The sequence below is a fragment of the Odontesthes bonariensis genome, chromosome 22, assembly GCF_027942865.1.
Source record: "Odontesthes bonariensis isolate fOdoBon6 chromosome 22, fOdoBon6.hap1, whole genome shotgun sequence".
Lineage (NCBI taxonomy): Eukaryota > Metazoa > Chordata > Actinopteri > Atheriniformes > Atherinopsidae > Odontesthes > Odontesthes bonariensis.
The window spans coordinates 22,976,035-23,001,967 of NC_134527.1; the positions used below are offsets into that span (position 1 = coordinate 22,976,035).

A 25,933-nucleotide genomic window follows, 5' to 3' on the forward strand; every position below is an offset into this window, starting at 1 on the left:
TGTTTGGTTGAAATATTTGTCCACAGCCACCTGCTGTAAAACTACAATACTCCTGGAAATGACTAGTGCTTAATTTCTCATTTCTTCTTTCAGAAAAACCTATTCCTAAGAACCAATAACAGTATATCAATTCTCTCCCTGCATCCATCCTGCAGGTCGTCTGATTCGATGAAAATACAGAAGCCACTCTCCATCAGTGCTGATTGGTCCCATAAACAGCCATTACAACGTGCAAGGATCTAGCAGAGTTACAAAATAATCTGCCAGCAAACTAGCAAAAGCAAAGCACGGATACCTGGAGCCCTTTCAATAAGAATGACTGAGGAGGCAGAGAAGCACAGGCTAGGTGAAGTGAGGTTAAGGAAATGACATCTAATGCTGCAGCATGTGAGTCTGAATACAAGGCAGCCTCAGATACCGGCCCAGGTATGAAAAGAAGACATTTCAAAGTTTTTTTTATCATAGGCTAAGCCCAATATCCTGTTTGCAGTGAACCAGAAACTCTTAAATTAGCATTTACATGCTGCAAAAACAACACAATCAAAGGCTGACAGTGACAGAGCAGAACAGCGCTAAATCATATTTTAATTTCTTAAATTATTCTACTTTCTCAGAGTAATGTCAGCCTTCAGCAGCACTGTCTCTCCTCTTACTCCCTGTTATCCTGCCTCTCTGAAACAATGATTCCTGACTATGTTTTAAAGTGAGTATGCCCAAAGTTGTGAAATATACTTCAATGCTGACATCTAATGATATAAAATGCAGTAACTGTGTTAGCTGTACATTGCTGCTGTATTCACAGAAACATAATCTTATCATTTACAGAGTAATTGTTGTGAAAATTCTGTTAATCATTCAGTTATTACAGAATTGTTCAGCTTTTTCAAATATTAAACCAATTTTGAAATGTGACATGAAATTTTTTGGTGATTTCTGAGTTTACAATGTAAGTCAATGAGACGAAATGTTCATGTGTAGAGTGGAGGCTCCAATTGGCAGAGTGGAAGAGGAGAGAAATATTCTTCAGAAAGAAGTTTTTAACTTGTCACTGTGTCCACAATCTTTAACCCACAGACATGATTTTACCATCAAAACGTAGGAAAATATGTCCTGTCACTCACAATGTGACTTTCATAGCCATCAGAACTGGACTTTTTTTTAACTAGAAGCCTCTAAATCACAGGAGTACCTTACAACTGCCCAATAGACTGCAATACAAAGTGGGAGAAGCGTGTACTACCCAAAGCTGAGGAGACGGCTCTTTTTAAACTTGCTCTAATATCCACAATTTTTGCCTCAGTAACAAAAATGTTACATCGATCTGACCAGCAAAACCTTGTTGTTCCTACGGAGTTAAAACTTTGACAGATGGAGGTGCAGTTTTTCCACAAAATGTGGAGGATTGGCACAAAGTTTAAGCGCATTTCTCAGCCCAAACTCTCAGAGTATGCTGCAGGTCCTGTCACCATGGCAACATAACTGACAGACAGGAGATGTTCCACCTGACAGCTGCCACAGGTAAATATGATGTTTACATGAATCAGCTGTTCTGGTTTCTGCATTATCATCCAAAACATTCCTGTGGCATATAAAGCTCACCTACCATTTATGTTTCTGCCATATGTGAAACATACATGAATTTACCTTTCATTAAATCTTTCCTCCTGACACTTCAGCTCACTTACAGTTGTTGAAAAATTAACTGCTGCAACTTAAACCATGTTGCTCTCTCAGGGGTAGGTTGGGTACACCCTAACTGTGAGCACTGAGGGCTGTTTGGGCCCTATAGTAGGGCTGTACGATATATTGTCATCATATCTATATCTAGATATGAACATTCAAGATATTAATATAAAAAAGTAACGATATACACTATATAGACGCTGGACAAGCGTTATAAAACACCATCCAGAACACATTTTAATCAAGTGGCTATTCCAAAATTCTATAATGAGTGTAAAATGAACGTTGAATCTGAGCTCCGTGAAATCGATCATTTCGCCACAACCACGGACCTGTGGTCGAGCCGGACAGCCGGATATCGAAATATGAAATTTTGTCCATATCGTTCAGCCCTACCCTATATAAACTTATTCAACTCAATTCAGTTCAAATTACAACAAATGTCATCTCAAAGCCCTTCAATTATACAGTCCAATTACGTCCTGCTCTACCTCCAATTAACATTCAAAACGAGGACCCGGCGCCGATCCAAATAAAACGTCTGCTCCAGAAGACACGCCACCGCGCACACATTTTATGTTAGGCATGTGATTAAAATTTCTACGAACATTTAATTTGGCATGAGCCTCTACTCCAAACCACCTCTAACACTTCAGGTCAGCAGTGCACGAGTGAAAATGGCTTCAGCTAGCATCTTGCTCATAACTCCATTAGCTAGTTTATACAGATAATAAGCGAAGTAAAGTCAATCATTTAAAACAACTTACCTGGGCTTCGGTATATCTGGTTTCACATTTTCTGTGGTGACTCCGTAAAACTCGTAGTCTTCTTTTAAAACGGTCCATTTCCATTAATCCAACTGAGCAGTACCTCCTCCGCTGTGTTCGGTCTTCATTAAACGCATTTCACCCAGTGACCCCTTCATCTCGTTGCCTGCTGGAGAGCTCTGATTGGCTAAATGGTTGATGGGCCATTAATTAAGTGGGGGGATGGGAGCCACCTGCAACCTGACCGAGAGGTTGAAAAACTGAAAGTTTGTGTGCTCTCAAGAGTTTTAGGTCAGAGTCTAAGTCAAGCAAAAAAAAAATAAAATAAATATTTAAATAAATAAAAAAAGGGTAAATTAAGGAAACTAACTCAACTAATAAAATTACATTTAAACCACGTATTGCAAAATTATAATTTTTTTTTTTTTTTATTTATTCATGTCCTTATTGTGCAAGCTTCTGTCAAAACTGTCACTATTTTTTTTTTTTTTTGGAGGGGGGGGTCCATGACAAATTGCTCCCGGGTGGGAAGTGATCTATGATCTGTGAAGGATCTCTAAAATTAAACTGATAAGTGAAAAATGACACAAGTGACATGAATCCACCACACCAATTTACTGGCTGAATTAAGTAAAAAGTAAAAATGAAAGTAAAAATACTAAAACAATTTGAATAATGATGCTTTAATGAAGATATCTGCATCAGCTGAAATACAATAGGTGAATCATCATACATTACATTGGTTAGAATTCTGATTAATTATGACAGTTAATTTAGTCATAATACGCCAAAGTGTTGAAAAAACTTGTGCTCATAACTTATTATTATTCCTATTTTTGTTATGACATTGCTTTTAAGCTAGCTGGCCAGTAAGGATTTTGATGGATGTTTATGTTTCTCCATATGGCAGATGCTTTTATCCCAAGCAACTTATACTCATATCCCAGGTAGGTAGGTTGTGTGAGGGGGTCTTGCTTAAGGACCCCTACTGGAGGTAGTACCTTTCATGCAGGGTCAGAATTCAAACCCAGATGACCTGACATGAAAGGTGGTCAATCTTACCACTACACTATCCAGTCACTTAGCCATGTAGGTGTTTTGAGGCAGCACAAATTGTTGCAGTGCATGAGGAGTTTGCAGTATTTGCTTTATGGGCAATATGGAACCCTTAGATATTTCAGTCGTTATTTGTAATTCAGGTGCCAGAAAGTCAACAAAACAATTAAATAAATGATACTTTGAAAAACAGGACCAGAAGATAGATGGTGTTTTTTCTCTTCACATTTTTCTTGTTATAAACAGGAATTGGCTTCTTTGTTCTTGGTCTTACATGTATGGCATGTGAGTTGTATGACCATTTGTACAGTTTTAAAGAATATTCACCACTAATGACAACTGTCTCCAGCCTCATTGATCCTATGTATTATGTTGGTACTGAAAACATCAGAAGATCTTCCCCTCAAAAAAACCTCCTAACAGTAACATGCCCTCTAGTGAAGTAAGTTTTCTAAATAAAGTGTTGACATTTTATTTGTTGTCTGATTCCATTTGAAGTTGGTATCATGAAGAAGTTAATGGGAAATAAGTCAACGATCAAATGAACAACTTATCAAATAACCAAACATAAAAATTTGAGCCGTTTCAGCTTTCAGCCTTTCACAAAGGGTAAAGATTTCAGTAAATTTTAATGAGTAGAGTTTTGTTGTTATCCTGACCAAGGTTCAGGGTTAAATGATAAAATCTATAGGATTGTGTTGAAATATGAGGCCTGAAAAATTTGTTCACTTCACTTCACTTTGGTTAACTTCAGATCTTCTCTTTACTTCACTTTTGAATTGAGTCAAAATGGCTGACTTCCTATTTGATTTGTCATATGGCTCCAGGATGTCTTCTTTTTTTTTTGTGGGTTGGCAATGCCTGGAATTGGCATGCCCAGGCACACACATTCTCAAGCCACCCAATGCACACTGCAGCTGTCAGATGTCTTTATTACTTGGCATAATGCACACCTGAATTTTCCAGACAAGCAAACTGCCTTTTGTTAATCAGATTTGTCTTCTTGCGGAAGGGTTGCACAGCACATCCAAGTAGTTTCTATCCCTTTGGCAGATCTTGAAACCATCTGTGGCTAGTTTGGTCTCCAGGTTACTTGCCATCCCTTCAGCAGGTTCTGTAGATGCTGCAGACAACCGTTGACGTAGAAACATATTTCAACACTGTGACAGATGTCCTGGCTGGCTGGAAAAAGCAACACACTTATGGAGAGTAAAGATTTTGCAAGTTTTGTTCTGCTGAACAGGAAGATCGAGTTCATGAACTTGATGTTACAGGCACTTTGCTAGACCTTGCCATTAGTTCTAACCTATGCAGTGGCAACAGAGGACCCATGTCTGATCAAATAATCAGATCAGCATTATAAGAATAATTCAGATGGGTCAGTTGAGCTCTGCTGATTGGCGAAATAGCCAAACCTTGTAGAAGTTATTAACTCCCCTGGAGCTGACAGATGGGGTACCTGTACTGAGACAGGCCTGTGAAAACATCCTGATTGGGGAACTACTTTTTTGGGTTGGACACCTGGAACTGAAATGTCCAGCTGAATGCACTCAAACAGTTCGTATCCTTGGTGTGAAAGGTCCTGCAGCATCCTCTTTACATCTCTGAGACAAGAATAATGGTGCAGTTGTTCAAGAGAGCAGCTGACCATCCACTGGGTGACGTGTATGACTCTGTGGAGCTCTTCCCCTCTGTGCAGCTGGAGAACTTTGCACAAAGGCAGTAGGCCAGGACGCACTCTACTGCGCAGTGGTAGGAAGACACCAGCAGTTTCTCCAGGATTTTGTTAGAATCTCTTTTGGCCCTTTTTCAGGAGTTCAGCAGAGGGCCTTACCTAGTTTAGTTCCTCCCTGATGTTTACTCCCAAGAAGCAGAAGTGTGAGACTCTCTTCACACAGTCATCGTTGATGATGAGGGGCTATATGTTGTTTGCATTCTTCATGAAGTCCACAACAAGCTCCTTGGTCTTTGCTGTGTTGAGGAACATGTTTTTGTCCCAACACCACTCTGTCAGCCGCTCCACCTCATTCCTATAAGCAGACTCATCTCCATGAGAGGTGAGGCTTACAATTTTTGTATTGTCAGCGAACTTAATGATGATGTTACTGTTGGGGGCAGGAGTGCAGTCATGAGAGGAGATGATGGTGTTAAAGGCAGAGCTGAAGTCTATAAAGTGCAGCTGAGCACAGCACTCCTCCTGCTCCTGTAGGGTAACAGAAATGGATCAAACATGGGATAAATTAATGACATGATGTGGTTCTTGATTAGCTTCTCAAAGCACTTCATTACCATAGGGGTCCGTGCTTATGGCCTGTAGTCATTGACTGTTAGTAATGGCTAGTTTTTCAGGCAGGTGGACGATGACAGAGGTCTTCAGGCAGGGTGGGAAAGTGGACTGGGACAGAGACTGGTTGAATATCCTGGTGAAGATGCCAGCCAGTTGGTCTGCACATTCCTTCAGCATGCATTCTTAGATACCATCAGGTCCAGCTGCCTTCCATGGGCTGACATCCTGCAGCATGCGCCTCACCTTGTATTCCTCCACTGTGAAGAAGGGGCTGATGTTGCTTTCTGAGTGAGGTCTGGCCGCCTCTGGTGGTTTTGCCTCAAGCCTGGCAAAGATGTGATATGTCACCTCCCACAACTCCAAAATTGGTCCTGTAGTTGGCAATACGCTGGACACCTGTCCACACCTGCCTGTTGTTGTTGCTGTCCAGGTGGTCCTCAGTCATCCTTATCTAGTCTGACTTAGCCTATCAGATACCTTCACAGGCATTTGGCTATGCACATTCAACTGGTCAAAATAACGTGGTTCTGCTGTTGATGCATTGATGGGCACATTCTCACTCCTTTGGTTGACCTTATGCAGCAAGTGAGATGTTTGAACTTGCAAAGTTGAAACAACTTCTTCAGGTCACAGGGAGAGGAAATAGTAACAGTTAGATAGTGTTCTGACTCACAATAAGAATGTTATGCCTTTTTTTTCATCTGGGGTCTACGTAAAGGAATATAGTAGGGCATTTCAGAGGAAGGTTTATGATTCATATCACCACTACCACCACACACAACATTCAAAGCACAAAAACGTTAGTGCCAGATGATTCCATGTTCAGAGATACCAAATAACACAGTCTAACCCAAGGTTACATGTTTAATTTTTACAATTTCAAAAAAATGAATTGTCAAAAAATATTATAACTTGTTTAACTCTAGGACTTTTTGTGGGCAGCTAACTGTCACCTATTGAATCAATTTTGTCTAACCTATTTAGGCAGCTAGTATCAGTGCTATGCATAATTTAATTCAGTAAAACCTTGTGTTTAAGTCCAGATAATTCCATTTTTTCCCAAGATTATCATATCATGACAGATGTCATTTAAGATAATTTGACACGTCAACTGAACATAAACAACTAAAGCAAACAGTGCAACAAAGCGACAAAATTGTACTGATATGATGCAGAAGGACAACCATATTATCATATTCAAAATATGCAACAATCTATAGATAATGCAAATTATATGCAAAACTATACAAAAATAAAAAGTTGTGACAAGCAAACAAAACTAAAAAAAAAAATGATGTTCACAAAAATGCGAGGTATTATAGTATAGTTTTGCTTCATATCAGACTGGATTCAGGACCATCCTGACATTTTTCATTCAAACTGCTACATGATTGACATTCGGATGGGCCACTCAATGCAGTCTGTTTTAATTCAATCTAACCAATCAGAGCAGAGCTGCTAATTCCTTCCTGAGAAACTTGGCATGTTAAGCAACTGTCTGCATTTTTCCAATGCATACTACTACTACAGACATGCCTGATTGAATCTTCATTATTTCCAGTTACGGAGTGACGTTTCAATGAAATCCATTACTCAGAGAGAGTCTCTTCACTGGTGAGTAATGTAGAGTCAGGAAACTTTGATAACAGTTTAACTTTATGTAAATAGGAAGCAAGAATGTCCAATAGCCGCTAGGCTAACGGTTACAATGTAAAACCCCATAGACGTATGCTAACACAATTAGCATATTGTTAGTGTCGAAAATGGGGTCACTAACATGCATTTCAGTGGACTAGAATATAATTAAATGCACCAGGTAAAAGTTTATACTGTTTAACTACTCTGTTTTAGTTAATAAAATATTTCAAATGAAGAGCTGAATGTTTAATTTAATGTATTTTACTCTCTTGCTTTGGTGTTTATTTTAATATACATTCTCTTTCCAATTCAACTAATGTTAGGTACAGTAAGTATTTTCTTTTTGTAAAATTATTTTCCGTTAAATGTCCAATCTTCTCAGGAGCCATTGCAGCCGCAGCTGAGCAGAGTCCCTCTGTTTCTGTACAGTAGTGATCCTATGTCTGACGTAGTCCTTTACACCTCTCCACAACCGGGCCCTTAGCATGTGTGACTCAGCCTCGGGGCACTGAACATAGTTTTTCTGAGGCACCCTGCCTTCTTTAATGAAATTCATCAGGTGTTTTATCTATGGCTTGAACATCTTCTTCATCCGATTTAAGTCTGGCTTTGGTGGCCCTTAATTTGTCAGAGTGTAGTTGTATTGGAGCTTGTTTTTACTATATAATGGTTGACCTGCAGCTCCACAGCTTGTACTGGAAACTTTGATGTTGGATGTTAGCTTCTTGTCCTCCTGCAAGCTGCAGTCTCACTCCAGACTCCTTGTAGGTGTCTTCATACATCATGCTATTGTTGTGTCGCAGGACTTGGATTTGATTTAGATTTTTTTTCAGGGCCAAAAATTTGTCTAGCTTCATCTTCATCTAGGTCAATCAGTTGAAACAATTCAAACTATAGTTTGTGCATGAATGTTGAATTGTTTCAACTGATTGACCAAGATGAAGATGAAGCCAGAAAAATTATATATATGTATATATATATATATATATGTATATATATATGTATATATATGTATATATACATATATGTATATATATATATGTATATATATATATATGTATGTATATATATATGTATATATATGTATATATATATATATGTATATATATGTATATATATATATGTATATATATATATATATATGTATATATACATATATGTATATATATATATATGTATATATATATATATATGTATATATATGTATATATATATATATATACATATATATATATGTATATATATGTATATATATATATATATACATATATATATATATGTATATATATATATATATGTATATATATGTATATATATATATATATACATATATATATATATATATATATATACATATATATATATATATATGTATGTATATATATATATATATGTATGTATATGTATATATATATATATATATGTATGTATATATATATATATATATATATGTGTATACATATGTATGTATATATATGTATATATATGTATACATATGTATGTATATATATGTATATATATGTATATATATATATGTATATATATATATGCAAAGTAGACACAGTCCTTAACAATCATTCACAGGAATGTGAAATTTAGAATTTAACATCTGTAACCCTCTGATGTTATAATGTACCAAGTAGTTTATTTGGTAAGAGTTCATGTTTGTTTTTTTCTTTCTGATGGGTTAGGTATTTAATATTTCAATACTGTCATACTTCACTGGTAGTGACAGCTTTGTGGACTTCATATTGACAGTTGACAGATTTCAGATAGTAATACTTACAGGATATCAGTTTTAAATGTTTTATTTGCTTTCTTGCAAATAGACTAATGAGGGAATAATTGACATTTAGATATGGAACAGTTGCGTTGATCATTTTTACTTCTGAGCCCTGAAAGTGGGATTCTGGGTATAAAAATGGTTGTAACTCATGAAAAGTGTAAATACATAAAAAACATAACTACAAACATATTAAACATTCACATAGTGAGTCATAACCTTTTAAGAAGCATAGAATTTGGAAAAAAGGAGTTTCACTTATTACTTGTATAAAAAAAAACTTGTATCTGTAGATGAAAATGATTAACATTTACTAAATGAAAAGATTTATGCCTCAGGTATTATTGCTCATTCTTAATTAACAATTTTTAATGTTGGAAATACCTTAATTATTAAATAGTAATTAATACAAATATTAATAATTCATTTTCCTGTTGAAAGAATGAAAATATTACTTCTAAGAATATTCAAAAGGATTTAAGAACTATAAAAGTTTGGCACAAAACTGCTAATTTCCTGAGCTATTGAGCTACTGACAAGTATAAGGGATCTGAGTGCAATCTGAGAACCGCCTGATGGGGGAGCCAGAGAGCGAAATCTGTGTAATATGAGAACCGCCTGATGGGGGAGCCAGAGAGCGAAATCTGTGCAATATGAGAACCGCCTGATGGGGGAGCCAGAGAGTAAAATCTGTGTGAAACTTTAGGGGTGAAAAATGCACACTTAGGACATTCTGAGGTCTTATTGAGAAAATTAGAGGATAGCATCTATATAACCTAAGGAGGTCATCTAGAGGGAAACAAAGTGAGGACCGGTCAAAATGTCCTCACTTTGTCAAAATGACCTCACTCTGTTGGTTAAAAACTTGAGCTGGTCCTTACTCAGCAGTAAGTGCAAGAACACACACACACACACACACACACACACACACACACACACACACACACACACACACACACACACACACACACACACACACACACACTGTCTCTTTTGTAAACACAAGTGCACATAGACATAAGCAGCATTGTACGGCATCATAAACAATTACTGGCAGAAGATAAAGCCCCTTGAGGGACAGGATGATGAATGTAGGCCATGAGAAAGAGATGTCTGAATAATATAGTAGACTAAGCAGGAAAGGTTTACATCACACCACACTAGATTACTTCACAGTGTACATTATTTGCTTTCAAATGTGAAAGCTAAAATCTATATTAGTTTTATAAATAAATATAACAGATGAAACACACAAATAAGGCATTTATTTTTTTGGATTTGTCAGAAGACACCATTCAAATAATTGCCATTAAATAATATAATCAAGATAATATTACTTGCTTGGTCATTGATATTATTGCAATTTCAAAATGCATGAAATCCATCAGATGTGCTATAGTTACGAAATATACTAAATTACATATTCAATCTTTTGTGAGTGCTAGTTTTATGTTAAAGAAACTTAAGTTTACACTGACACTAGCAATGCATCAAATAAAATAGTCTCCCGATGGGCTCACCTGTGTTAGGTACCACCAGCCGGCCTCCAGCGGTGCCAAACACAGCAGTTGCTTTGTGAAAAGGCCTGCTGGGAGTCAGAGAGACTTGCGACGTAAAAAGGTTTTTGCCTCTTCTGCCCAGTGTTGTCCCCACTGCAACCCCTCTATAGTCTGGGGCCAAGCCTCGCGGAAATGTCTGAGGGTGGGACATGACGTGGTACTCTGCCCTTTCTGCCGCCCCTGTGGACACAATGCAAGCTCGGACTTTTGCTTTCACTGAACAGTTTTTTAAACTTAATTTTAACCCAGTTTAACCATCCTCAACAGAAGAAAAAGCAAGCACGTCGGGAAAACAGCTTTGTTTACTTTTCGAATATGTTTACAATGAAACCAATAACTCTCCGGCTGGCTGTTCATTAAAGCCAGACTCCAAATAGTGACTGAAACTGGGCTCAGCAAGCCTGTTTCTGTCAAGTTTTTTGCCTCCAGCTGAAACAATGAGCCTGAGGCTATAGTGAGAGTGACACTTTGCATTTAAATAGTTTGGAAGTGAAATCAGGCTTTAGCCTGTTGATACCATAGATTCTATGCAAAAGCCTAATGCAGCCACCGTGACATCCACTGTTTTTGTCTTTTTGAAGATCGACATTTAGCTGTTAACTATTTTGGGGGTTTTGCAGCCAAAGGTGAGGCTCAGAGGATGGATCTGTGTAAGAATCCAAGGACATTACATACATGACCAAAAGTTGCCCCGCTCGTCACAATGCAAGTCTTGATGCAATTTCAATAGCCGAGTGACATAAAAATTTCGAATTTAATGTACAATTGTAATGACATGGGAAATAAGCTGAGCACTGTTTTCTGTGCCAGGCTATAAACATGTTTCTCTCTGCTGTAAAGTTGGACCAATTCCCATGTGAGTCCATGGATACTGAACATAAACTGTATATAAAAAAACAAATCTTTTTTTTAAATGAAGCCAATGTGGAAATGTGAAAATACCTTTAAAATTCTTTGGTGCTTTCTCCAAAATGACCCTTAGAATAGACAGAGTAAAACAGATGGATGTAGTCACATGGTCGACACCCACCTGCTTTGTAAACTCACATTTTTAAGCGCTGAATGCAGCATTTTGGCAGAGACTATCTTGGTCTTTTTGAAACTGGAAGTTTTAAGCAAGCAGTGACTCAGATTGAGAAGTGCAGAAACTAGACATTCTTATTATTTGGTGGCTTGTTAGTGATACATTAGCCACACCCTGTTGTAAATCCTAATCCTCATAATTCACATTTGGATATCAAGTTTACATGACTAAGAAGTTAAAATGGTGATTAACATCACAAATTAATCAAGAAAATGTTTCCTGAGCTCACCCCATGTTGGCTTTTAGACAGAATGCAGATTTATTACACTTCTTGGTAGACCTTGTTTTTGAAAGGAGAGTCTAGGCTTATCTAATAAGAATAATAAAAAGTTCATATAGGGTCACTTAAGGCTGTCAATAAACCAAAATGGCAATCGCTAAGTGCAACATTTGAGACTTTAAAACAGTGGTCCACTGAAACACTGTCTATTTCCATTTTCTATTCACAGTCTCTAGGATTCAGATGCTTTTGTAACTATTCTCAAGAGGCCACTCGAGAAACTGCATATTTTGGCACTTATGAGTTGGCTTCATTTTCAACCTGGGAGGTTTTTGTTTGGCCTGAACCCACAACACAATGCAGTTGAACAGGAAGAACTATACAGAGAGGTTTTCTGATAGAAAGTAAGCCGCCGCCTCCTCTAGGCTGCTCACATTTACCTTTACATTTAGACATTTAGCAGAGGCTTTTATCCAAAGCTACTTACAAGCTCTGGTGTCTTAAGAAATCCCGCCATTGGCATTAAGTGCTATCTATTTATTTAAAGAACATTAGATGTCGAAGAAGTAAGTGTGAGTCTGGTGTGTTAGGTTGTTAGAAGTGTTAAAAGAAGGAGGTGTTCTTGGAAGAAACGTGTTTTAAGAGATTACTGAAGGTAGAGAGGGATGCTCCTGCTCTGATTGCATTTGGCTGCTCTTTACACCGACGTGGAACTAAAAATGAGAATAGTCTGGATTGAGACTGCCTGATGTACTTTAATGACAGAACAAGACATGATTGCTGAGAGTACTTTACAATCTGTTCATATCATAAAATTACAAAAAAAAAAAAAAAAAAAAAATCAATCACATCTAACTTTTCTCTTTTTAAAATTCAAACAGACTATAAGATAAATATTCTTCTTAGTTACGATTCTTCAGTATGGATGGTGAACTGGCAAGGGGAGAGTCATAAAGCTTTTTGAACAGAAAGGTGTATAAAAAGCTGTATGATGATTTCACCTAAATAGGAAAACAGCCTATATACCATGCAAGTACAAAAAGTATAGTAACATGGGGGGACATGAATTGGTGAATGGTCAATTTGTCATGTATGAAAACTTTCTTAGAAATTGCCTTAGGAGCAAAACGCTTTCAAAGCAAGATGGATTATCCTTCCAACTGCTGCTACAGACCTGCATGCACTCCGCATCTCCTGCCCTTCAAAAAGTAGTTGACTACCAAAGAAATGAGCTTTTCTGTAGTTCTGTTTTCATACCTTTCGCCTTAAGATCAGGTAGCGGGTCAAGAAGCGAGCATTCAGCCATTATCTCCTTGTCAATGGAGTCCTGGAAACACATGGGGCTGGTGTAGGTGCGCGACACTGTCAGATCAGGTTGCATGGATGAATTAATAAGCAAAGGGTTTGCTGAAAAACACACAGACAAAAAGAAAGTTATTGTCTGCTACAAGAAGTCGTTAAGAACATTTCTACACAGTGAAACTTTAGAAGAGAGTGCCACTATTATAAACATTGAAAAGATGAAGGGTATGTTCAGACCATTATTTCTTATTTACTTATGACTTTTCACATGTATTTTTTCACCTCGATAAAAGAATTACCTACACCTTACTGCAACAACGACTCGCTTAAATGTGGCAAACAACAACAGCCAGGGTGTTATGCTATGTTTCATAGCGTGACATATTGCTGTTGAATTCTAATATTAATTAATTAGTTTGTTATTTGAATATCTACGTTTTTCTTTTGGAAAATTCTGAGGAAGGGAATTATACATTACAGAATAGATAAAAGGTATGATAGAATGTGTTATCTTCTGATCTAGCTTCTGTAATGTGAAATTATTTTGTTACAAATTTGACGTGACCCATATCATTGAGCATAAAATTACATAAGTAGACGCAGTAAAGTAATCAAGGAACAGAAATGCAAACTGCAAACTGTTTTGGCATTATTTACTGGAATTAGGTGAATTGTTTTTGCAGTAACTAATAATGTGACTACGAAAAAAAAGGGAAATGAAATGAGTACTGTGCTTCAAATGTAGCAGCTTATAACTGTGCAAGGGAAGGAAGGACATGCAGGGGTTTGGCTGTTTTAGCCCTTCTAACACTGGGAACAGAGACCAAGATTAAAGCTTTCCCTGCCTCCTGCTGTGTTATCAAAATGAACCTTATTATGCCCCGCTGAGGGATCCTGCTGGGGCCAACCATAATGCCTCCCTTGTAAAAATATGCCACAATCTGTAGGGCAAAACACACCACGGCACAGAGCTCTGATGTTTTAGCATTTGGAGACACAAGGGCAAAAATGCTTCCCTTCTGGGCTCAGTGAAAAACCTTAAAACTCTAATAAAATGCATTTCTAGTTTATCTAATCATGAATAATTGATTGAAGTTTTGTTGTATGTAAGATAATACCAAAACAGCTCATAATGCCGAAACACTGTACCCTAAAGAGAGCCTGCTTTTAAGCATCCTGCTGAATATATGGAAGGAGAACAAAGATGAGAGCAATAAGGATAAGAGTGAAAATGTTAACAAATAATGTGCTTCTTGCCATATGTTTCCAGCAAAGGTTTATTGCTTTGAGCAGACTGATGTTTGCAATAAAGCAACAAATACAATGCATGCTTTATTGATTAATCTGTATATTAATGGACATTTGCGCAATAAGAACCCAGAGAAACTCAAGTAAACAAACTGAAAAATTAAGCACCGTCATTCTGGCTGCTGGAACATTTTAATAATTGATGTAGCTCTATCATAATACAAAGAAATGAATGCATAATTCATAACATTATATAAATACTTACATCATGCACTTAAAATCGAAATGCATTGACATCGGTATGCGAGTACATAAAATGTTTTTGAATTTAAACAAATAGCAACAGCTCCAGAACAACGCTTTGCATTGTATCTAAAACTCAGTCTTGCTACATTTAACATCTTCCATAAGGGAGATTGTCAGTTTTGTTGGGAGGCATTTGTAAGCGTGGCTTATAATTTCTATTTTCGATGTTTGGAGGCAGCAACTTAGGGCGGCAATTTAATTTTTTTTGTACTTCCTTGTTTTCCATTTAGCTCTGGTTTAATCCATTGTTTGGTTGGTTATACTCATCACAAGTAACAAAAATCGACTAATTTTCAACACATAATATGCTGAATGAATAGAGTTGGTTTTTGGTGTGTGTGTCTCATTGGGAAACACACTGAAATGAGAATTGAAATTAACTCATTTATGCCAAGGTGAGTGTAGTGGCAGTTATATGAAAATTTATTTGCAAAGTGCACTTGTTTAATCACCCTCTTACTGCAAAGTCAAGCACAAAGGACATTTGTGTATCTAGACACAACTCTACAGTGAAGAGGCTCTTAGAAAAAAAAAAAAAATAAACAAACATACATTCTGAGTTTCTCTTAGATTTCTAATAATAATAATACAAATCTAAATCTGTGTCATTGTATACATTTAAAGGGATGAAGGCAGAGTCTGTACTTTTTCCATCGGGAGATGCTTTGGTTGCTTACTAATTCCTATAAAAACAAAGCAGCATCTGGACCTCCTGCATAACAAATGAGATGACAAGAAAGTAAATATTCCAAAAAGATCATTTCTAGTTGTTTTAGTTTTGCAGATGACTATTTATAATATTTTAATCATGAATGTGTTTGTTATAAAAATGTTGTCTCTGTGTCAATTTGAATTTCAGGAGATCAGTAAAGACACATTTTGTTTTGTATGATCCGCAGACTCTCACAACTTACTGCACATTTCTGTACACTGAGGAGCCTCCGCTTGTTGCGCGAGTCCAAAAACCTAACTCTTCATCTTCTCAATCTACTAAAAATGCATCTACTCTCGTGGAAAATCCTGCTCACAGTGGGATGTAGTATTTCATGACACAATTGAAGGTGTAAATGATTTGTTACTGTGAGACTCGGTCACTGACTTACCTTGTCGAGAGGTCTTGAAGCTGAAAGACTGAAAGCCCCCAGTGAGGGCGGAGGAGTCGATAACATCAACACCGTACTCGCTCTGGTTTCGCCGGTAAAGAGTGACGGCAATGATCAGCAGCACCACAGTCACAACCCCTGCAGCCAGGCCTGAATACAAGGCCACATCACTGGTGCTCTCTACGCCTTTAGTGAGAAAAAGACATTTTTGTAAGACTGATAGGTTTAATTAGAGTGCAATGGAGACTTTCCCCACACAAATAAACTGAGAATCTGTGATGCTGAGGGATATCAGCCGCTTTAAAGTCGTGGAAGTCTTTGGTAAGAGGCGAGCCTACTTTAGCTTCAAACCACCTTAGTGCCTCTTTTGTTTTCCAAAAATGTCTTTTTCCTGATTCACAGCTTCATTGTTCCATCCTGCAGTTTTAAGGCTACTAATGAGGAACCACAGAAGGAAGGCGATTATAATCAAGCCAGCACCTGACTGTCATTTCAAACACTGCTTGGCTCTAGTGTTGGAGGGACTCTGCGTTCTATTGGGATAATGTGACAAAACCAATTTGTTAAACTGGCTCATCGGCAATGATTATGCTCTATCTGCTCCCCCCAGTACTGCAGCTTCCAACTTGACAAAGAAAAAGAACGGATGGGAAACCTGAGCTGCTTGCTTGTTTTTAAAAGATAATGAGATCTGCACTAAAACAGGGCATGCTGAAAAATCCTCTAAGTAGCCTAAAGCTCATACAAGAAAAATTGACAAAATATGCAAAGCTGTATTAACGGCTATTGTTGGGGGTTAATTGGGGGCTTGGGAAGTTTTGGCAGCCTGACCGCATTTTTCTTACCATTCTTGACAAACAAAAAAAGACAACTAAGTTAAAGGACAAGTAAGGAGGACAGGAGAAGACATGCTTGTGGCTTGGTAGGTATCAAATTGATTTTTCTCTGTGCAAACTACACAATAGCAAGTGGCTCATTTCCCTTATCAACAATTCAACATAAAGCAATGGATATTCAGTGGTTAACCACAGGCAGTTTGAGCTGAAATGCTACACCAACTTAAGTAAAACAATAATGGTTTAATAGAGGTGTACAGCATATTGGAACATAAATACAAGAGAGGTAGTTTCAGTAAGTAAATATTCCAATATATTACCCGGCATAACATCAAATAATACTTTTTGACCCAACATACCATCCAGCTAATCCCATTAAAACCTAAAACTTTTTTTCCCTCAGCCTCTAAAGAAACTAAATCCTTGAAATAAAATAAATATATATATATATATATATATATATGTATTGTTGAACCCTCTTCTTTCATTGAAAATTGCTGTCTCTATCCTTTTAAAAGATTTATTGGTTTTGTGTTTTGGAAATGTTGTTGGAACATGCACGGTTTTCAGACCTGAAAGGTGGAAGCACATCTTTATTTCATCAGGTCAAAATAGGTTAAACGCGGCCTAAATCTAGCCTGAAGAATTTTGGATGAAAATTGTTGGATTTCTTACTGCTCCATCATAACAAAAAATAGAATAAATGAATGAGCTGTATGCTATCTGTGTGTCAGAATATCTATATCGGATATGACTAAGTCTCTATTTCAACCACCCTCGTCAGCAGGATTTACATCTTGCCAGTGTAGTCCTATTTTGAGCGATATGTTCTCTTAAGTTCCTCTATTAATGGGAAAGGCTTTTTTTAATATTGGTTGTGACACATAAAGCAAGAGAGATGTCCAGGCTAAGAACTTTACCCACTTACCAGTGGGGAATTTTCCTGCACCACCGGTAACTTTTCTGCATCACAATGTCTTTATACAGACATATTAATTGCTTTCAAACATTATTGGGTGTTCATGCATCCAGGGGGCATAACATTTTTTCCCACCTTATTTGACAATATCAGCATTATGGTGGTAATATTAGCAACACTTGGCAAAAAAGAGAAAGAGGGCATAAAGGACATGTTTTAAAATATAATAGCTCAACAATTTAACATCATTCCTGCTGAATCAGCACACATGTGCACATGGTATATCCCTCTGTCCTCTCTGTAAGCCTTTTGTTTGGGGAATTATAACCTTTTGAAAGACAGACTTAGCAATTTTCTTTAAACACTGCTCACAGTATGTAAACTTGGGAGCTCTGCGCCCTAAGTCAGAGACGCCATTGTGATCGGACGTTCGAAGTAAGACAATCACAGAATAAGGCCATTTGTAAGTGAAACTAAATTGGACCTTTACTATCTTAAGATTAGTTTGCAAACAAGCCAAAATAGAAAGACATTTGTGGGTCATTATTTAATCGGTTTTGAGATTTCTTGAGAAAAAATATTCTCCCTTCCTCTTCTAGCTTTGCCAATGTTAGATTGGATCTACCAGAGGGAGCATAAGAGAGAAAGAGATGCTGTTGCCACTGCTGATTGATGTCACATTTGAACTCATAACTCGTGTTTTAGGAGTGAATCCAGAACCACTGCTGAGGAAAAATAAACCATTTGATGCATTGTTGCAACTACGACTAAAGTTACAGCCCTCAGATGTACACTTCTTTCATGTTGTTACTGCAGTGGACAAATGAATGTGAGGAAAAACTCACCCTGCGGCTTTGCATCATGGAGCAGCTTCCGATCTGCAGACAGAGGTAAACATTTGAATCTGAGAGTTTCTCCATCACATTTTTAAATACTCCAAGTGTGGGTTGGTTTGATTATCCCTTGTGTAATGCACGACTGTGTCTGATGTATATGGAGTCGGGTGTTTGAATAATGAAGATGAATGAGGGTGTTAATGAGCACAAGTATAATCACAATCTTGATCGAGCCCACTCTTCCAGAAATTATGAACAGTAAATCTATAATGACACAGACTGTGAACACAATGCAACTGACAGTTGTGATGCTCAAGTATCTTTTTGCTCATTTCTAACACGTGAGCAGAAGAGTTGATGTTACCCACTCTGTGTGCAGAGGGCGCCGGTGCAGTTTTCTACAGCCACTGCTACCCCGTCACACAGACGACCTCCATGTTTGGGCTCTGGAGCTGTACAGTCTCGGCTGCGCTGCCTCTCGCAAGCTGAACTACACACTGACCACTCACTCCAATCCCCCCAGCCGCCATCCACTAAGGGGTCAAATACAAACACAAACGTTTTTATGTGCATAACGCATTATTAAAGCAGAGAAATACTCCATGTGTGACTCATGAAAGATAAGCAAAAATGAATGAATAAGCATTTTTCACACAAGTGACTACATCAAACTTTAAGTTGATTCATTTTAAAGTTAGTTGGAATGGGGGGGGGGGGGGGGGGGGGGGGCACTTTAAAAGTGGCAGTTGCACTGCTCTTAACATTTTCTTCCAGTTTACCAAAATATTGTTCAGTCTTGTAGAGTTGGAGCTCAGAAACCCTCTTTATGCCATACTTAATCAAGTCGTTTCAGCTGTGTGTGCTCTTTAATCTCCCCTTTTCCTGTTAATCAAATGCAGCATGTTTGTGTTCGTATTCAGGAGAAAGAATAATTCAGAAGGAGGCAGTTGGCAAAGAGGAGAAAATGTTTCAGTGTACCACCTTCCCCTGATAATTTACATTTTTCAAACCGATGAAAATTTTTCCTTTCTACTTTGTAGTGGCTGAAATCATAAATTTGGGATTGCTTAAGAAAAACACTTGGGCAGAGCAGATTACACAGTAATTTTGATAACTAGAACTGCTGCTCTGCTTTGTCTGTCATAGCCAAAACTGCTACTGTTTGTTTCTCTCAGCCTCCTCTAGTTTTTACCCCATTTCCAGGAGATTTTGTCTTAATTTGTTGCTTTATACGGTCCACTGCTTTCAATTTCAGAAACAAGCCATTGTGACCAGTACATCGTAGACATGCAATGCATTCATGGTGAAATGTAACTGACTCAAAAGAGACTACTGTTGCTGTAGCTACAAAGGCTACCCCAAGATTTTGGACGGGCTTTACGCCTTCCCAACTCTTTTTTTCTTTAAACTTCAGATATAATTTGTTCATTTGCAGATACTGATTTTAAGAGCGTGCAGACACCAATTAAACAAGCTTAAACACTCAAACATCAGTGTTATTATTTAAAGGCGGGGTAGGGGATCTTTTTCTGGAACATTTTTTTACATATTGCTTGAAATACTCTTCACACCCTCATTGCAACCAATTAATTAAAAGTTTTGACACAAATATGAAAAGTTTTAGTGGCCTCTAGAACGTACAATCTAGGAAAAACAGTATCCAATCATTGTGAACGGACCGTTCATAATGATTGGATTCTGATGCCGTCTATCAAACTGCAATCTGCTCCTCCCTCCCCCTCCCCCTCCTTCCCCCTCCTTCCCCCTGTGCGCGTACCCTGCTCCGTGAACGTCCAGAAGCTTGGCAGGAAGCTAAACTAGAGCCAGCTTGGCTAGCACCTAGCATTATTAAACGTATAGTTAGCATAAACTAAATACTAAATACTAAATACGGCAACGATCGATGCTTGCTGTCAGAACAGCGCTCGTGCACCTTCGTGCTCGTGCGCGTTCATGTACTCAATAGGCGTGCCTTCGGGGGGAAAGTGAAGAAAAGGGTTGGGACTTTTTACCTGTGTATTTTCAAAATGCAGCTTCGCTGGACTCAAAATCCAGGATCTCCTACCCTACTTTTAACTGAATTTACATAGATTAGCCCACAACATTAAAACCACCTGACTAATAGTCTGTGGATCCTTCTTTAGCTGCCCCATTATCAGGACTATTGGGGGTGTCTTATGGTGTTTGGCACCAGGATGTTCTCTGTGGATCCTTTGGGTCCTGTGGGTTGCAGATTGGGCCTCTATGGATTGTACTTCATCAGATTAGGATCTGGGGAGTTAACGGTCAGACTATGGCTTTTTGCGTTGCTGCTTCATCTGTTGCAGAGCTTGGTCAGCAACAATGTGCAGGCGGCTGATTTGTATAGAAGCCACATCGACATGAACGCAAGGATCCAAAGATTCCCAGCAGAGCATTGCATTGCAACGGAATGATCGGTGTTATTCACAACATCTGTCAGTGGTTTTCAATGGCTGATCAGTGTGTTATTCAGTGTAGGATAACATAACCCCATTCTAGCTCCCTTCAGGATATACAACTATACCATTTATATTACATGTGAATAATATATGAGAATAAAACAGAAAAAAAGTAAAATAACACATAATAGCATTGTCTTGCATGTTTGTGATATGAAACAATGTATTTTGTGATACAAAGATGCAAAGAGATATATAGAACCACTCCAATACACAAGTTATAACAATTTGGGACAGTAGTGTGAAAACATTCCATCTAAATTGAAAGTAACAAGTAACAACCTTAGTCTTAACTTGATGCAACTACATCTGGTGGAAAAAACAGTGTTATCCATGGCAGAAATCCTTTGACCATTTGGTTTCTGGCCTCATGCCACCAGCTGTATTGATGTAATGATTTGATATAAGTTCACGGACTGTGTGTTTTATCTAAAAAATTAACCAGGTTCTCTTTGGCGTTTCCACATGTGACATCCTGGCCAACTCATCTCGCTTGATGACAGAGCTTCTGTCTAAAGTAGAACAGCTGCATAATGTCCCCAATAAACTCATCAGAACATTGAAAATGTGTCCAGTGGAAACCAAGGCACACCACTGAAACAGGAAAAATAAAGTGGAAGTTTTGAGGTTCCTCCCCACGTCAAAACTGTAGTGGGAGCTTCTTGTTGGCAGCCTGAATTACACAAGTCTTGGTTTTTGCTCATTGGGATGCTTATTTTGGGATCTTCCTATCTAACTCACTGCATGAAAGTAAACAGGTTTACAAAATGACAAACCATTTCATCATTACACAAACTTTGAATCTCTAACATGCAAAGATCCATTAATCCACCAACAACCTAGCAAACTTAACTAGTATCTATAAACCGTTCGGCTGTGAGCTGGTTTTAATTAAATTTACAAAAAATGTTTCTGTGATGTAGGAGAGAATCCTCAAAAACTCTAAAATGATCTCTAACAGCATGAAGCCTGTGCTGTTTCTCTTACCTGGACAAATTGTGTTGCATGTGCTCTTCTGCACCGACATGCCCTCACAGAAGGCTCCTCCATTTAGAGGAGCTGGGTTCGTGCAAGTTCGAGAGCGTTTCTGAACACCTCGACCACAGCGTACGTTACAAGGGGACCAGTCTGTCCATAATGACCAGCCGCCATTCACTGCAAGTGCCAAAGGGTGAAGGAGAAATATATGAACAGTTACAATAAGAATGGCAGCAGGCTTAACAAGACAATTTCTGTCAGGTAAAGCAGCACCTGGGTGATTGTATCACAAAGCTGACTCTGAGGTTTCCTAAAATAAGGCAGGATGATTGACTAATCTGCTCATTTGCTGTCATAGGAATGGAGGAAATCCTACTATTCCATTGTGCCTGTCATGGGCTTCATTAGCATTACAGCTGTTAATGATTGACAGGTGTCGGCGATGGGGTTTCAGAAAAGAATCAGATGTATTCCTGTCAGCTAAATGCACTCTCTGCATTAAGAATAACATGACGAGATGTCAGTAAAATGAGCACAGAAATACTTCAATTAAGGCTATCGTTTCATGAAAGAAGCTAGAGTGAGTATGACATTATAATTTCACTCTCTATTTAAGCTATATAAATGCTGGAAACATGATTTGCGAGCCTGCAGCTACACAAAGTGTTTTACACAAGGTATTTAGTGTTGGCAGATAAAAGCTGGAGAGTGTAAGTGACCACAATGCAGCTTTTCCATCATTAATAATGGAGTTCCTCTAAATATTGGGCCTGTGTCTCCTTGTTTAACATGAAACATCGCTGGCCCATTAACTACTCATTAGTGAAGAAGACCACTCACTAGTGCTTTCCGTATACATTCTACTGAGGGAGTTTGCTTGAGGTGACAAATTGACACCACGTTAGTGGAAAAAAATTCATATTCCTATGCAGGCACAAAAGCTATTTACTTTTGTCTCTTAAATTACGCAAAAACAACTATCATGACCTTCTGGCAGAGACATTTTTGTGAAATGAGAAAATGTTGACCATGATTTCCTACCATACACCACAATCATTGCTGTGGCACTGCGTCTCCTGGCCACAATGTTGCTGGCGACGCAGGTGTAGTTTCCAGAGTCAGAGAGACGAGCTTCTGAGATGATGAGATTATGGCCATCTCTTCTATCAATGACACCGTCATCGTCCAGGCTCAGAGGTTCCTCATTTTTCAACCATTCCACCTGAAAACAACAGAACAGATTTTTTTTTCAGGTAGGCATTAAAACGCCTAAAAATCAGACAGAAGTCACACCAGTTGAAATCAATGCTAAAATAAATCCCATCAATACCAGCAACTTCTCCTTGGGCTGGTGTAACACTTCTATCCTGGGACCTCCTAAAATGACACATCTCAAGGGATCTATCTTGGAATAAAATAAAGGAACATTCACATTCTGTTTTACACTGAAGTTTCTAAATATATTCTGCAATCTGAAAGTGAGTGTGCAACATTGACAGATATTTTGGTCCACTCAGCTTCTTTCCCTGCCCTTACACACATGATGTGCAGAAAGTGGGTCGACACTAATGCTGAATGCTCCTGTTGTTCAGTATGAGTTTCTGATTAGTAATTTAAGATGTGGTTGTCTACCAGCCAGCGCGATGTACTCGAAAACCATTTATGATGAGCTCAAGAACGCCTTCATCTGCACCAATCAAAAATATTCTTATGACTGTATTTCCAACTTTATGTCAGTCAAACCATGGATCACATAAAAATGGTCGGTACATTTTTTCCTCTTCCAACCATTTACCAATAATTCAAGATCAACTATAACAACATGTTAATGCTACATCTGGCTTACAAACATGTATAAACTGTAAATTGTGAATCCATAACTTAATTTCAATGGTTATTTCTTACTTTTATCATACCACTGTACAATTCTGTATTCCAGCAGGTTTTCATGCTACATAGGAAGTAAATTAGAATACAATCAATTACTTATTTTAAAAGTAACCTGTTTTTAAATTTGGTGCCGGCAACACCTTTAAAGAAAATCTCTGAGGGTTTACCACTTCACCTGTTTACCACTGAGTCGCAACATCTCATCCTTTTACAACACTGCGTATATTTCTGTAAACTGAGGAGTCCAGCTGCTCCAGTTTTGAATGGAATATGTTTGCCCATTCATATTTGCTCAACCCTTCAGGGCCTCCATGGTTGTCCATTTTGTTTGATGATTCATCAAATGTTTTCAGTGGGAAGGGAAGGTCAGTTTAGCAACTGGACTCCTGTAAAAGTCATGCCATTTCAAAATGTGCACAATATGGTTTGGCATTACACTGGAAATAAGGAAGAGCTTATCTGAGAGAGCTGATTTTTGCACATGGAATGCGAAATGTCTGTTTTTAATGCAGTGCAGCGAGCAGGCCTGATAAGCCATTCGCTGTTGGTTTTCAGTATCATCCCTTACCTAGTTGAGGAAATCTCCAAATCTTTGCAATTTTGAATGGAGAAATGTAAAATATTGAACAGAGTGATAAACATGTGAGTAAACTGATGCATATTAATCCTCTATCCGGCGCTTTTTCAAGTTCTCCAGAATTTTGTTGTCCCTGATCCAACTTTTTTAAAAACTAATTTGCTGCCATCAATTTCCAAATGAAATACCTAAATGACATTTTTTCATGCATACAAGCTACCTATGAAACTGCTCTAATGAAGAGCTAATGCATTTTACATGTTGAAGTGTCTTGTCTTATTGTTAAAGTTACTACCAAGCTAATTTGTAGTTAATTTACTCTATTTTAAATAATTAATAAATGTAATTATTTCTAACAATCTCTATCTTTCACCTTTGAATAAACTTAACCAGCTTTCCCGTAATTGCAACAGGGAGGGTAACATATTTACTAGGTGCAATGCGACCTAAAAAACTAATCCCACCTTTGTGAAGATTACAATGATTAACTTTCCTTTCAGAGTTGTTAGTTCAAGCGTCTAGTGTGTGGTCCAATTTTCTATAACTGAACACAAAATCCATCTATCACAGGTATCTCAACAAAGAGATGCTAATATAAATTTAGTGGACAAAATAATAGAAACACAGTGAACAAGATTTATCAAGCTATAAAGGGACAGATTATAATTACAAGATCAAGAGTTTGTGGGAAAAACACAATATGGTTGACAACCACTCAGAAGGAGTGATGTAGTAGGTAGGTCACATCCACTAGCGTTACCAATTCATTGGCCGTGCAGTGAGTGAAAGTAATAAGGAATTACAAAATAAAGGACGTTCTGTTGATGCTCCTTTCCTCGCATGACTGGCTCTGTAAATTGCTATTAATGTGTCACTAGCACAAGCTGTTCATTGAGAGGGACGAGCTAGAGCATGAGGTGTGGGGTTTGATTTATGGCCGTGTATTTGAGGATTAAAACTCCACCCCACCGGGAGCTCTATGTGTTTGTGCACGTGGCTGTGCTCCAGTGTGTGAGTGCGCATGTGTTTGTGAAGTGTGTGTCCATTTGCCAAGGGAATTTTAACAACAGCCTACAAACTCAGACTGCTTTGCTCTTTCAAAACCCTCCGTCAAAAAAAAAGAAAAGAAAATGAGCTAGGAAATCAATAAATCAACAGTCATGTTGTCGCAGGTATCCCCCCCCCCCCCCCCCCCCCCTTTGATGGCCAAAGAAGTCTTTCATCATGTGGCTTTAATTTAGCCTTTTTTAGCAGCTGGCTTCACAGCTTTCATACCAAGCAGACACACCAAACAACAAAACTGGTGGGTTGTATTGGTTCTTTTGTCAGTCCTCTTATCCATAATTTAACCTTTCATACCTTCAATTTTTAACCAACATTC

General features: G+C 38.0%; 1 protein-coding gene across 2 annotated transcripts in view; it reads right to left on the reverse strand.

Annotated features, from left to right (window-relative positions):
• The window catches only part of LOC142373232 (netrin receptor UNC5D-like), a 232,900-nt gene that overhangs the window by 33,676 nt on the left and 173,291 nt on the right, over positions 1-25,933 (reverse strand). For both annotated transcript variants that reach the window (XM_075456393.1, XM_075456392.1), the window contains exons 5-11: positions 23,127-23,307; positions 22,095-22,262; positions 18,996-19,160; positions 18,637-18,669; positions 16,037-16,222; positions 13,335-13,484; positions 10,735-10,953 (exon numbers count right to left, since the gene is read on the reverse strand). In XM_075456393.1, the coding sequence (XP_075312508.1) occupies positions 10,735-10,953; positions 13,335-13,484; positions 16,037-16,222; positions 18,637-18,669; positions 18,996-19,160; positions 22,095-22,262; positions 23,127-23,307 (1,102 nt within the window). The remainder of the gene's footprint in view (positions 1-10,734; positions 10,954-13,334; positions 13,485-16,036; positions 16,223-18,636; positions 18,670-18,995; positions 19,161-22,094; positions 22,263-23,126; positions 23,308-25,933) is intronic.